This window comes from Eurytemora carolleeae, unplaced genomic scaffold (genome assembly GCF_000591075.1).
Source record: "Eurytemora carolleeae unplaced genomic scaffold, Eaff_2.0 scaffold229, whole genome shotgun sequence".
Lineage (NCBI taxonomy): Eukaryota > Metazoa > Arthropoda > Copepoda > Calanoida > Temoridae > Eurytemora > Eurytemora carolleeae.
Genome location: NW_019396144.1, coordinates 88,018 through 101,766, shown reverse-complemented (window position 1 = coordinate 101,766; position 13,749 = coordinate 88,018). Strand labels below are relative to the sequence as shown.

The window sequence follows — 13,749 nt, the reverse complement described above, 5'->3', positions numbered from 1 at the left end:
GGTCTGGCATGAGAAACCCAGTTGCACTGCCTTGCAGACGAGTTCGGTATTACAAACGCACATTCTTTTGGTACAGACACACAACATGACTTTAATCAAGGAAATTGCAGAACAATGTCGTCAATTATAATTATAAGCTTGAATAACGAGTAGTTTATTGTAAACTTTAATCAAATTAAATTCTTGCATGCAAATTTGGCTTATAGAGTTGACTTAAATATGTAAATAATATATTACATGTATATTAAACTTATTTTTAAGTAAACAATTACCAATAAACAAATGTACTCTCCTAGACTGTACAAATACCGAGATTCTTATGTACTGTACAGTACACGCCTTCGGTTCGGTATTACTTACACACACTCTTTTGGTACAGAAACACATACATGACGTTTCCGCCCCCTGGCTAAAATATACTTAAGTAACTTTTTTGTGAATTTATATTTCCTTATAATTTATGAAAACAGTTTTTTACATAAAAGGCAAATTTGAGGAAGCTTGGAGGAATCGGACGGAGATTTTGATTTGACAGATGATTAAAAAATATTGCTATAAGTTAGTTTTAAAAAGTATGTAATTTATAACTTTATATTTTCCCCCAGTAACGGGACCGTAGAGTGTAGACGTAATTTAAAGAGAAAATTGTAGAAAATACCATTTAGAGAATGGCTTGTCTTATTCACAACGGTACCCATAAACCTTTCTCTGAGAAATAATGAGAAAGATTTCGTAATTTACAATCCTGAAAACTGATGAATTTCGTTTGTTGTTTCCGCTGTATATAAATCTGCAAGGTACTTTGATAAAGAAAACAAGTAAACGGAAATGTCACATAGAGTCAGTTGAAATTATTTCTCCAGTCACTAAAATAAAAAACTCTTCAATGCCATACCAAGGGTTAAAAGTAATTTCTGACTTTTTAGATTTTCATTGTTATTTAAATGTTCGAGAAAAACCCTGCGGTTAAGAAAACAAAATTTGTATTCAACCCCATCTATTCAAGATTTACAAAATTGTTTGGCTCCGGGTTTCAATTAAAGTGTTTGTAAATTGCATTGACTACGGTTTTTAAAGCTGTGAAAAGGAAGATTTAATGTTTAAAATCTGAAGAATTATTTTTTGTTTCTAAATCATGTTTAGAGAGTTAAGTTTGGTTTCAGATTATTTCATATTTTGATCGAAATAACATTTTTATTTTTGGTTCTGTTGCATTGGAAAAATGGATGTAATTGTTTTTTGGATTTCCATTAATTTTTTATTAACAATTTGTAATTCTAGTAGGTTTATTGGTCTGCAGAATAACAAAGAAAATCTTAATATCAAACAACTACAGGATTATCCAGAAATGATGAGAGTTTAGAGAATTCTGGAAATATTTTTCTTTAAATTGAAGGTTCCTGGTACTTGCATCTGTGAACTGGTTTCTTTCTTTGGCAAATTATTCAATAAATCCATCGAAGACATAATCCGGCTCAGTAACATTTCGCTTAGTACACTTTCGTCTAGTACACTCTCGTCGATAGTATACACTTTCATCTACTACATGTTCGCCTAGTTAACATTTTGCTTAGACACAGTTTGCCTAGATAACATTATTTACCTCAGTTCGTTATATTTCAAGAGCTCCCTTTGTAGTTAACCCTTGATATGCGTACAAAAGGTTTGCAGAGTAACAACTATGTGCGTACAGAAGATCAAAGAAAAAACCATATCCGCACAGAAGATCAAAGTAAAAACTTTTTGCGTACTGAAGATCAACGTAACAACTATTTGCGTACAGAAGATTAAAGTAAAGCTACATCCGCACACAAGATCAAAGTAACAACTATATGCGTACAGAAGATCAAAGTAACAACTATATGCGTACAGAAGGTCAGAGACCACATTCATGCATGTTCTTCTTAATCAAGATATCTGTGACCGCGTCGAAGACGAACTTGACGTTGTTAGTATCCGTTCCACAGGTGAAGTGAGAGTACAAAGAACGGTGGGCGCCTGCAAACAATATTATCAAAACAAACATTTTAGCAGAAAAAAAGTTACAATGAAAACTTAGTGACTTATATTCAATAGACTCTGAAATCTTTTCTACAGTTTTTTTCTCCAAAAAATTAACTATAAGATCATCGAAAAAGGTTTAGGTTTACTCTTAAATTTTTTTTTTTAATTCTAGAAATTCTAAAATTTTGATATTTGAATTCATTTAACAAAAGATTAAATATTAATTAGTTTAGTTAAAGTAAACTTTAAATTTAAAGATTTTTAAAAAATATTTTAAAAAATTTTTAAATCATCGTGATATTTAAAGAGGCTGTAAGCATATTTTAAAGTGACCCTCCATGCAAAAATTCCTGCATAAGTTCCTGCAGTAGAAATGCGCAATTGTCACTTTTGTAGCGAAACCAAAAATGAAAATAATCAGTTATAAACATTGATTTATAAGTCATACTAAATCAGGCAAAGCTTTTAAGGCTACTGTTGTGAATCGGGCATTGTCAAATTTTCATGCATGGTCTCTTGAAATTACGCTTACAGTCCCTTTAAGGGCAGTTAGGATTTGTGTATTAATTACCACGTATAAAAACTAATTCTTACAGTTTCTGTTTAACTGTTGAAACTTGAGATGAATAAACTCTGCTGAATCTTGGAATGAGTTTCCTCCAGTATAGGTTGGAAAACATACAGTCAGGGGGCTCACCTTGATCTTCTCCTCAAACAAATCCTAGATTATCAAGTAGTATAGTTCTACGCAGTCTTATTCACGGGATTCTGTTTATACTAGCCCTGGTAGAATATTAAGAAGTATACTTCTAGGCAGTCGTATTCATGGGATTCTGTTTATACTAGCCGAGGTAGAATATCAAGTAGTATACTTCTACGCAGTCGTATTCATGGGATTCTGTTTATACTAGCCGAGGTAGAATATCAAGTAGTATCGTTCTACGCAGTCGTATTCATGGGATTCTGTTTATACTAGCCGAGGTAGAATATCAAGTAGTATACTTCTACGCAGTCGTATTCATGGGATTCTGTTTATACTAGCCGAGGTAGAATATCAAGTAGTATCGTTCTACGCAGTCGTATTCATGGGATTCTGTTTATACTAGCCGAGGTAGAATATCAAGTAGTATACTTCTACGCAGTCGTATTCATGGGATTCTGTTTATACTAGCCGAGGTAGAATATCAAGTAGTATCGTTCTACGCAGTCGTATTCATGGGATTCTGTTTATACTAGCCGAGGTAGAATATCAAGTAGTATACTTCTACGCAGTCGTATTCATGGGATTCTGTTTATACTAGCCGAGGTAGAATATCAAGTAGTATCGTTCTACGCAGTCGTATTCATGGGATTCTGTTTATACTAGCCGAGGTAGAATATCAAGTAGTATACTTCTACGCAGTCGTATTCATGGGATTCTGTTTATACTAGCCGAGGTAGAATATCAAGTAGTATACTTCTACGCAGTCGTATTCATGGGNATTGTGTAAACTCGTTCACCCCGGACTAACCAATTTGGGTGATATGAGTTCAGTTTTTTCTATTTCAATTCAATCGCTTTTTGGTTTGAGTATTATTTCCTGTTTCTTTTTGAAAGTGTAAATCTAGGCTGGTTACAGGCATAAGCTATTTCGCACTCAGCCATCTTTCATATTTTCTATAAACTTTTCTATTTTCTTGCGTTTTGTCTGTAATATATCCTTATGTCCTTTAAAAATATATGATCAAAAATTTATAAAAAAGTATAAAACATAAAAGGTATTTATGTACAATTCTATGTAATTACACAAACAGCTTAATGCCGTACATTTAGTTCTAAATTCTACTGTGATGTACAGGGTGTCCCACCAAACATGACAGTTTGACGACTAGAAAGTGGTCTTGTTTCGTGGGAGACCTCGTAGGACATCTCTACTAAACGTTTTACTGTAAACAAACAAACAAACAAAATAATTGCCGGTCCTTCTGTCCTAAGTACGCTGGCGGCTGCTTTTATGACCAAGGTCCGTCCTAATGACGGAGAGAGACCCCTGGTAAGGAAAGGCAGAAAGGAAATCATACTGTACTATCAATCAAGAAAAACCAGAACTTATTTATAAGGGACCTGCAGTTTAGGAACTACAGTCACAGTGGATAAAAAGTACCATTGGATGAATTACACAAAAATTCTGGTATGGGGGGCAAAACAGACAAACAGACACCAATAACTACAGACAAATATTTATATCATAAAAAATAATTTTCTGCCCCCCCCCCCCTCCTTAACCCCACACATAAAATTTGTATCCCCCCTCCTCAGAAAAGTTCCATTTACCTTCTTATTAAGAAAAAGAATCATGGATGCTTTTTCAAACCATCGATTGTTACAGATAGAGTTAAAGAGTTTCATTGATTCATGCATTCTATTCACACGCTGATCTTCCTCCAACACCAGGTCGTACTCAGACATTGCTACAACATAATATACTCAATAATTAAATTTTTAAATTTAAATTTAAATTAAATTTTGAAGATAAAGAAAGAGAAAAAAAAACTAGATTTTTAGAAAAAACGGAATTGAGTCTTTGCCACAAACTCTGATTTTCTTATCCCTCCATCTTCGCAACCTCTACGTCGTAGACCTCTGATATTTCAAACTTTAAATTAATTGGTCCAGGTTTGAAATATCAAAGGTTTACACCGTCAGGTTGGAAAGAAATTTGGATTAGAAAATTTGAGTTTGTGGCTTATACTTGCGTTCCTTTACAATATTTGATATTTTTACAAATCACCCTGATAAGTAGGAACATATAAAAGTATGAAATAAATTCGTGAAAAATAAGTATTTATTAATTATTTGTTTTGTAATGTATAAAGAATAACTTTATGATAACTCAATATTCTATCGTATTTTATAAAGAAGCTATATTAATATTTTTCAGAGAAATGATACTTGAATAAAACATCAATAACAAATATCAGTTAGGAGATCCTGAATTATAGAGAAAGTGAGACAAAATAAAGAAAATATTTAAATCCATTAAAATATTTTATTTTACTGAAATATTTTAATCCATGAAATTATTTTAATCTATAAAAATAGCCCGAGAATTAGAATTAACAATGATATACATTAAATAAGACTTAAAAAATCAGAGTTAGTTGTGAGTGATCAGAGGTTTGTGTGTGGAAAATCCACTGTTAATAGCCAAATAATCAAAACCTTGCGTAAACTGTAACTTAATCGCCTATTATTATTGCGTAAACTGTTACTTACACGCCTATTATTATTGCGTAAACTGTTACTTACACGCCTATTATTATTGCGTAAACTGTAACCTACACGTCTATTATTATTGCGTAAACTGTAACCTACATGTATATTATTATTGCGTAAACTGTAACCTACATGTATATTATTATTGCGTAAACTGTAACCTACACGCCTATTATTATTGCGTAAACTGTAACATACAAGTCTATTATTATTGCGTAAACTGACACCTACACGTCTATTATTATTGCGTAAACTGTAACCTACATGCCTATTATTATTGTGTAAACTGAAACTTACATGCCTATTGTTATTGTGTAAACTATAACTTACACGCCTATTATTAGTGCGTAAACTGTAACATACAAGTATATTATTATTGTGTAAACTATAACCTACATGCCTATTGTTATTGTGTAAACTATAACCTACACGCTTATTGTTATTGTATAAACTATAACCTACATGCCTATTATTATTGTGTAAACTATAACCTACACGCTTATTGTTATTGTGTAAACTGTAACTTACACGCCTATTATTATTGCGTAAACTGTTACTTACACGCCTATTATTATTGCGTAAACTGTAACCTACACGCCTATTATTATTGCGTAAACTGTAACCTACACGCCTATTATTATTGCGTAAACTGTAACCTACACGCCTCATGCTATTATTATTGTGTAAACTATAACCTACACGCTTATTGTTATTGTGTAAACTGTAACTTACACGCTTATTATTATTGTGTAAACTGTAACTTACACGCCTAAAATTATTGCGTAAACTGTAACCTACACGCCTATTATTATTGCGTAAACTGTAACCTACACGCCTATTATTATTGCGTAAACTGTAACCTACACGCCTATTATTTTTATTGCGTAAACTTTATTGCGTAAACTGTAACCTACACGCCTATTATTATTGCGTAAACTGTAACCTACACGCCAATTATTATTGTGTAAACTGTAACCTACACCCCTATTATTATTGTGTAAACTGTAACTTACATGCCTATTATTATTGCGTAAAGTCTAAGCTTTGCAGAATATTGTTGTGTAAACTCTAACCTTCCCAGAATATTATTGCGTAAAATCGAACCTACGCGACGATGAATATTAATGCGTAATATCTAACAATTCTTTCAAACTATTGCACAAAATCTAACCTACGCATAATATTATTGCGTAAACTTTAACCTTCCCAAAATAGTATCGCGTAAATTCTATTCTACGTCAAATATCATAGAGGAAACTCTAACCTTTGCAGAGTATTGTTGTGTAAAGTCTAACATTCCCTGAATACCACTATGTAAACTCTAACATACGCCTGATAAAATTGCGTAGCCCTCCCAGAAAAATATTGCGTAAATTCTAACCTACACAGAAAATGATTGCGTGGACTTGGTCGAAGCAATGAATCCATTTTTTTCTCTCTGAGCGCTGACCCCCGGCATCAAACATTCGAAAGAGCAGATTCTTGTAATGAAAATGGATTTCTACAATTCCAGTCGTCTTCACACGAGTTCGTAAAATATCCTAAAACAATAAAGAAATAAAACCTTGGCATGACGTCAACAGTAAGTTAGTTTTCTTACGACATTTAGAACTATTATATTGTATTTAAATGTATATATATAAATCTTAAGGATACAAACCAACCTGATCTAACCCAGATGTAAACCTGATCTAACCCTGATCTAAACCTGATCTAAACCTGATCTAAACCTGATCTAACCCTAATCTAAACCTGATCTAAACCTGATCTAAACCTGATCTAAACCCTGATCTAAACCTGATCTAACACTAATCGAACCCAGATTTGAACCTGATATAACCCTGAGCTAAACCTGATCTAAACCTGATCTGTAGGTAGATAGAACTCAGTGGATAATCGATGAAGATTATCCAGAAAGTATGATGCAGAGTCGTTCAGTTGATATTCGGAATTCCTGGACAAATTGTAAATAATTAACAGTTTTGTAAATATCAAAACATCTTTTCAAATGAAACCCCTGAGAAGATCCACGTCATTACATGATGAAGTCAACTGCCCAAAGCAAAAATAATAAAGCCTAATCAACTTCGATATTGACACCTATCATCAGTTTCAATTTTTTAATAGAATTAAAGCAAAAATCTATTGTAATCGTTTCTCATTCAGTAGTTGTTATATCCACTTGAGTTGTAATACAAACCTAGAGTAACAATGTTGTAGGTCAGGATCTTCCCACAGTTGAGTCATCACTTCAGCCAGTTCTCTAAACATACAGATGACATACACTATTTCATGTTTTTTGGGCTATTTACAATTATAACTAGAGTCATCTTTCTCCACAGAGTTTTGGTTCCCACGGTATGTAATATTCATGAGAAATGAAGAGGCAGTATGATTGAAAAAGAGATAAAATAACCCTATTATTCAACCACACTCCCCCCCCCTTTGTAATAAATATCCATTTGTAATAAGTATCGTGTAATACAATATTCTGTAAATTTGCAGTACGTTCATTATTAAAGATTGATGTTTGTACATAAAAAAAACCTATTTATTCATTTGAACTGCGCTCTACATGAATGCGTAGCATGATTAGCTTAATAATGTCATATATAACGTAAATCTTAAATTGCCACTATTTCTAACTGTGCTGTAATACGTCACATGATTTGCCTTTTTCATGTACTATAGATAACGACGTAGGAAATGTAATTACGTCTATTTATTCAACTTGTAACCTATAAACCTTAAATACAAATTAGTTTGAATCAGAACTCAGCTCCGCTTTGATTACAGTCTAGAGTTATTGTACCCCCGTTGAGTATTTGGGTTGAGAGCTTACCTCAGTATAGGGAAAAGATCGATTAAGGGTTTGATAGATAGCCAATGCTTGTGTCCCTGTGTGGCATTTAGAGCCAAAGTAATAGCTTGTTGTTAGCTACACTTGTGCCCTTGTGGGAGCATTTAGAGGCGAAGTAATATCTTTTTGATAGCTACGCTTGTGTCCCGGTGTGGCATTTCGAGCTGAAGTAATAGCTTTTTGATAGCTAATAGCTATGATTTTGTCCTTGTGGGGCATATAGAGCCGAAGTATTAGCTTGTTGATAGCTTTGCTTGTTGTTTGTGTCCCTGTGTGACATTTAGAGCCTTAGTAGTAGCTAGATTGATAAGCTATGCCTGTGTCTCTGTGTGACATTTAGAGCCTGATAAGCCTGTGTGGCATTTAGAGCACTAAATTGATAGCTTGTTGGATAGCTATTAGCTACGTTTGTGTCCTGTGTGGAATTTAGAGCCAGGTGGGTTGTATCCGAGTTGATAATAGCTTGTTGGATAACTACGCTTGTGTCCCGGTGTGGCATTTGGAGCCAGGTGGGTTGTGTCCTAGTTGACTTTAATAGCGGATGGGTAGTACCTGGACTGATACAGTTTGGGACGAACTTTTAAGAGTACGGCATTTACTACAAATATGTATACAGAAAATACAGAAAATAGCTATACAGCATTAATCAGGAAGCAAATAGTCAAATAGTAAATATTCAAAGAGCAAATAGTCAAAGAGCAAAAAGCCATAGAGAAAATGTTCAGAAAGCAAATAGTCATAGAACAAATTATCATATTTAAATAGCCACAGATCAAAAAAGTCAAAGAATAAAAAGTGATAGAGCTTAATGTCATGAGATAATTGTCAAAATAAATAAAAGAAATACTGCAACTCTATTAAGCTAATTTTTACTCTTTTGTGAAAATTAAAAAGATATATTGTAAAAAATAGTCATAGATTAAATAGACATATAGCAAATATTCATAGATCAAATAGTCATAGAGCAAATCGTCATAGACCAAATAGTCTTAGAGCAAATAGTCATAGATCAAATAGTCACAGATCAAAATAGTCAAAGAGCAAATAGTCATACAGAACATTGTCATAGAGCAAATAGTCAAAGATCTGATAGCAAAGAGCAAAGAATCATATAGCAGATAGTTAAAGAGCCAATAATCATAAAGCTGATAGTCATAGAGAAAAAAGCCAAAGAGCAAATACTACCTTGGAAACAAATCCTCTGTAATAAGAGCTGACATGAGGATAAACTTGTTTGTGTTTTCAACCATTACTTGATTCTTGAACCCTATCTTTAGAACCGGCATAGCCTAACAAATTCATTCAATACTTTGTATACATTTTTATTTTTCAATTTGATTGTAAACGTTATTATTTCAAGTGCCCCTATTCAAATTTTGATCAATCATACAGATCATATTTGTATCGCAGACACAATTTCCATTTTCTCATGCTTGGAGAGAAACATAGCGCGCGATTTAGAAAATAGTTTAAGGCCATTATTTTTAAAAAGAAGTGTAAATTCAGTGCTTAAAAATTCGTCGTAGAAAAATATGGAAGTACGTAATTTTAAGCCAGAAAAATTATGATATTCTTGATTCAGATAATGGTTTAAAGGGTATCATTGTTATGCGATATTTTTACTTTGCTAATTTTATTTACAATTTATTTTTAAATTAAATGTTTTTAAACAAAATTTTAAAAAGAGCAGTGAATTTTTTTCTCTGACTGATCATACATCTGTTTTCTGTTCTTCTCTTTTAGATCTACGCATTCTAATCCCTTGTAGACAAGGGAAAATGCATTTTGACATATTTCTGATTTTACGCGTTACGCATGTTTCTTTTTGTTTTCCGTGCAGAGGTTTACAATTTCTCTGACAAGTTATTTAATTTAATGCATTGCAACCCTAGTTTTTAGAAACTAGAAATTCAAGGCGCTTCGCACTCTTATTTCTAGGCTTTTAGGGCGCTTCGCGCCCATCTTCTATTTAAATTGTGAACATGTTCTTTTTGTGTACATTTTAAAAAAGAAAAAAATTTTGCGGATTTTTAAAAAAAAATCGCGAATTTTCAAGAATTTAAATTTTTTACAAAATTAAAAACCTTTAAAACACATTTTTTAAATTTTTATCATTCATAAACCTCCCCTGTGGTCACGTGATGTCCCACAAAAAATTTGGGCCCGATCGGTTCAGCCGTTTTGACGTTTATTGGATACAAACAGACAGACAGACAGACAAACAGACTGACAAGCCAAATTTACATATAGATAAGACAATATAAAGTTTCTTTAATCGTGGTTAACCTTAACATTAACCATTAAATAACTCAATAAATTTAGAAAATGGATTTATTAGTTTTTCCTTTTTCCGGATTCAAGTTTTAAAATAAACGACAAATTCATATTTTTTATAAAGTTTAGCAAGAGAAATTAGTTCAGAGCGCTTTTTCGTCCAAATCGAATATAAATCTTATCTTCTAATTCAAATAGGGAAAAAGATGGAAGAATCCTGGATAAAACGTTAAAAAAAGGTTTTTTTTGTGATATTTAACGACTAAGAACAATTTAAAAGGACTGTAAGTTTAGTTTAAGTGACCCTTCAGTGCCCGATTGAGAACAGTATTCTTTAAAACATTGTCTTATCAAGTATTAATTAGATATCAATGTTTATAATTTTGTAAACTTGCGCATTTCTTTAGCAGGAAATCATGTAGGAATTCTTATAATTAAACATTAAAAAACGACAACATCTTACACATTATTGATCAGATAAGGGTTCAAGGGTACCGTTGTAAATCTTTGCATAGAGGGTCGCTTGGAATTACAGTCCCTTTAAGTTCATAATGTTGAGTTCACACTAGACGTTCTCTACTAACAGTATGTATAATGTATATAAAGTTGCCTTAAGTATAGTAAGAAGAGACTGGACCGTGTTACAGAAGACAACAGGACGGAACTGCTCCTTCTCATGCATCGTGTACCCGTTGTCGTGGATTATCTTCATCTGCTTCACGATCGTGGACTTGCCAGACTCCCCGGCTCCGAGCAGAAGTAGTTTAATCTCCCTCTCCGGCTTCCCTGTCTCCTCCTCCATCTGGTAGGGGTTCAGGTTCCAGGAGGACTGCTCGTCTATCATTCTCTGCACCCTGAATATACACTCAGATACAAGGTGTCCTACCCTTCAAGTAATTTCAAGTCACTCAACATTTATAAAAATTTCCGATTTACAAGTTTGAATTAAATATCCATGTTTTTGTTTTTGCATTCCCGGTCCCATTTATGAAAAGAATGTCACTTAAAATGAACTTGGGTTTTAAGAAACGACTTCTAATTCGTTTTAGACCTACGTGATACTATCTAAACATCTCATACTTCCGTTAATATTCAAGATGCAAAGAAATTGGAGCACATTATGGATTATCCCTTATAATCTTACTAGGCTTTTATAGGCGCTTCTATTCTTCTATTTCAATTGTAAACATTTTCTCATTGTAACATTTAAAAACAAAGAAAATTTTTTTTCAGATTTTATAAAAAAAATACGGATTTTCAAGATTTAAATTTTTTTTACAAAAATAAAAAACTTTTAAACTAAATTTGTTTTATCATTTATAAAGATTGAATTACCAGACTTTATTGTTTACCTTTGATTAATTGTACTGCAACTAGACCCATATTTGTTATTTGATGACCTTTGATAAATTGTACTGCAATTAGACCCATCTTTGTTATTGTTTACCTTTGATTAATTGTACTGCATCTAGAATAGGGCTTGGCAAGTTCTAACTTTTTCAATTCGTTTCGTTAACGGTTATTTCCACCCGTTTTTAAAATAAAATCTCAGTTAGCCTTTAGTTTTTTATGGTAAGAACGTTTCGATTTTAGTTAACGATCTCAATTTTACTAGCAACGTTAACGATGCGAAGTGGCGAAAACAGTTAATGGAATTGTTAACTGCTCATCCGATAACGTTCTTTTACAGTATTTACGGCTTAAACGCCGAAAAAGTTGTAAATATCAGAACATGTAAAAGATAATTTTGTACAAGTTTAATGCAATTTTTATCAGAAAAAAAAAATTCATTATTTAAAAAAATCCGTTTGTCTTCATTCTCAACCGTTAATTTTTTTTAACGGTTAATCCGTTTCGTCATGACGATTTACAAAATGACGGTTTTTGCCGTTTGTTAATGGACTCTTTCGTTTATTTTCGAAAACCTCCGTTTCGTTCACGGAACTTTGCCCAGCTCTAATCTAGACCCATTTTTGTTATATTGTTAACCTTTGATTAATTGTACTGCAACTAGACCCATCTTTGTTATTTTTTACCTTTGATTAATTGTACTGCAACTAGACCCATCTTTGTTTATTTTTACCTTTGATTAATTGTACTGCAACTAGACCCATCTTTGTTTATTTTTACCTTTGATTAATTGTACTGCAACTAGACCCATCCTTTTTATTGGTTACCTTTGATTAATTGTACTGCAACTAGAACCCATCCTTGATGAATCTGTATTTGAACTGAAATATATCCGTGGATCTGTCCTCTCTAGTATCCATGGTAACCAGGAGATCGACGAGGAGTAGTTTAACTCATAACACACACACAGTTCATACGCTCTTTCATATTTGTTAACTCGTAAATTGATAAGCATGCATCAACCATGGTTTGGGACAAATGTTTCGGGTTTCTCGCTCATCATTTTGGATTACATTATTAAGTTTGCACAATAAAGGGAGTGTTCACGAAAAATGAAAGGGGGTATAGGCTTAATGCGATTAAAAAGCGCTTTTGATCGCTACTAATTTTACTTCTATCTGTTGCGTCTATAAGGAGAAAATTGTTAAAGACGTCTCATAACGAATAACTTAGCGGCCATACAAATTCAGAAAATTGCAACATACAACTAAGACCGTAAAAAATCAATTTAATTTCAAAGAAATCATTCAGATAGTACAACCTACAGTCATCGATTATCTTTCGTCACATTTGTATATAGTTTATATTTTATAACATTTTATTTGTTTAGAAAACGTTTTAACGGATTTCAAAAAATGTGAGTGGTCCGCGGCATTCTTAGATAGTTGCGCAAGCGACAAGAGAAATAATCAAATTCAAAACAAATTAATTAAAAAATATTATAAAATATAAGCTATATACAAATGTGGCGAAAGATAATCGATGACTTTAGGTTGTAATATCTGAATGATTTGTTTGAAATTAAATTGATTTTTTTTACGGTCTAAGTCGTATGTTGCAATTTTCTCAATTTGTATGGGCGCTAAGTTATTCGGTATGAGACGTCTTTAACAATTTTCTCCTTATAGACGCAACAGATAGAAGTAAGATTATTAGCGATCAAAAGCGCTTTTTTATCGCATTCAGCCTATACCCCCTTTCATTATTCGCGAACACTCCCTTTAAATTACTCCAGGAATATTTATTTGCCGGTATATGGTTTGATCTAAAGCTTCAGAGTTTTGGAATATTGGAATCTGCAGAAATTTAAACCAAAAATGCATAATTTAGTAATTCACAACTTTTTAAAGTAATTTGAATATTTCTAGGTGTTGCCGGTAGGACGTAGATGTCATTTTTTTCTGAAGTTATTGTTTCCTTTGCATGAGTTTTGCATATATATTTA

The 13,749-nt window shown here is 32.7% G+C and overlaps 1 protein-coding gene across 1 annotated transcript; it reads right to left on the bottom strand.

Annotated features, from left to right (window-relative positions):
• Positions 1-412: 412 nt before the first annotated feature.
• LOC111696288 (guanine nucleotide-binding protein G(k) subunit alpha) lies at positions 413-12,901 on the bottom strand. The gene is made up of 9 exons (XM_023465851.1): positions 12,572-12,901; positions 11,005-11,248; positions 9,306-9,409; positions 7,461-7,523; positions 7,124-7,214; positions 6,642-6,801; positions 4,319-4,455; positions 2,599-2,725; positions 413-1,998 (listed from the first exon to the last, which is right to left on the bottom strand). The coding sequence occupies exons 1-9, from the start codon at positions 12,757-12,759 to the stop codon at positions 1,877-1,879; spliced, it is 1,236 nt and encodes a 411-aa protein (XP_023321619.1). The 5' UTR covers positions 12,760-12,901; the 3' UTR covers positions 413-1,876.
• Between the last annotated feature and the right edge of the window lie 848 nt (positions 12,902-13,749).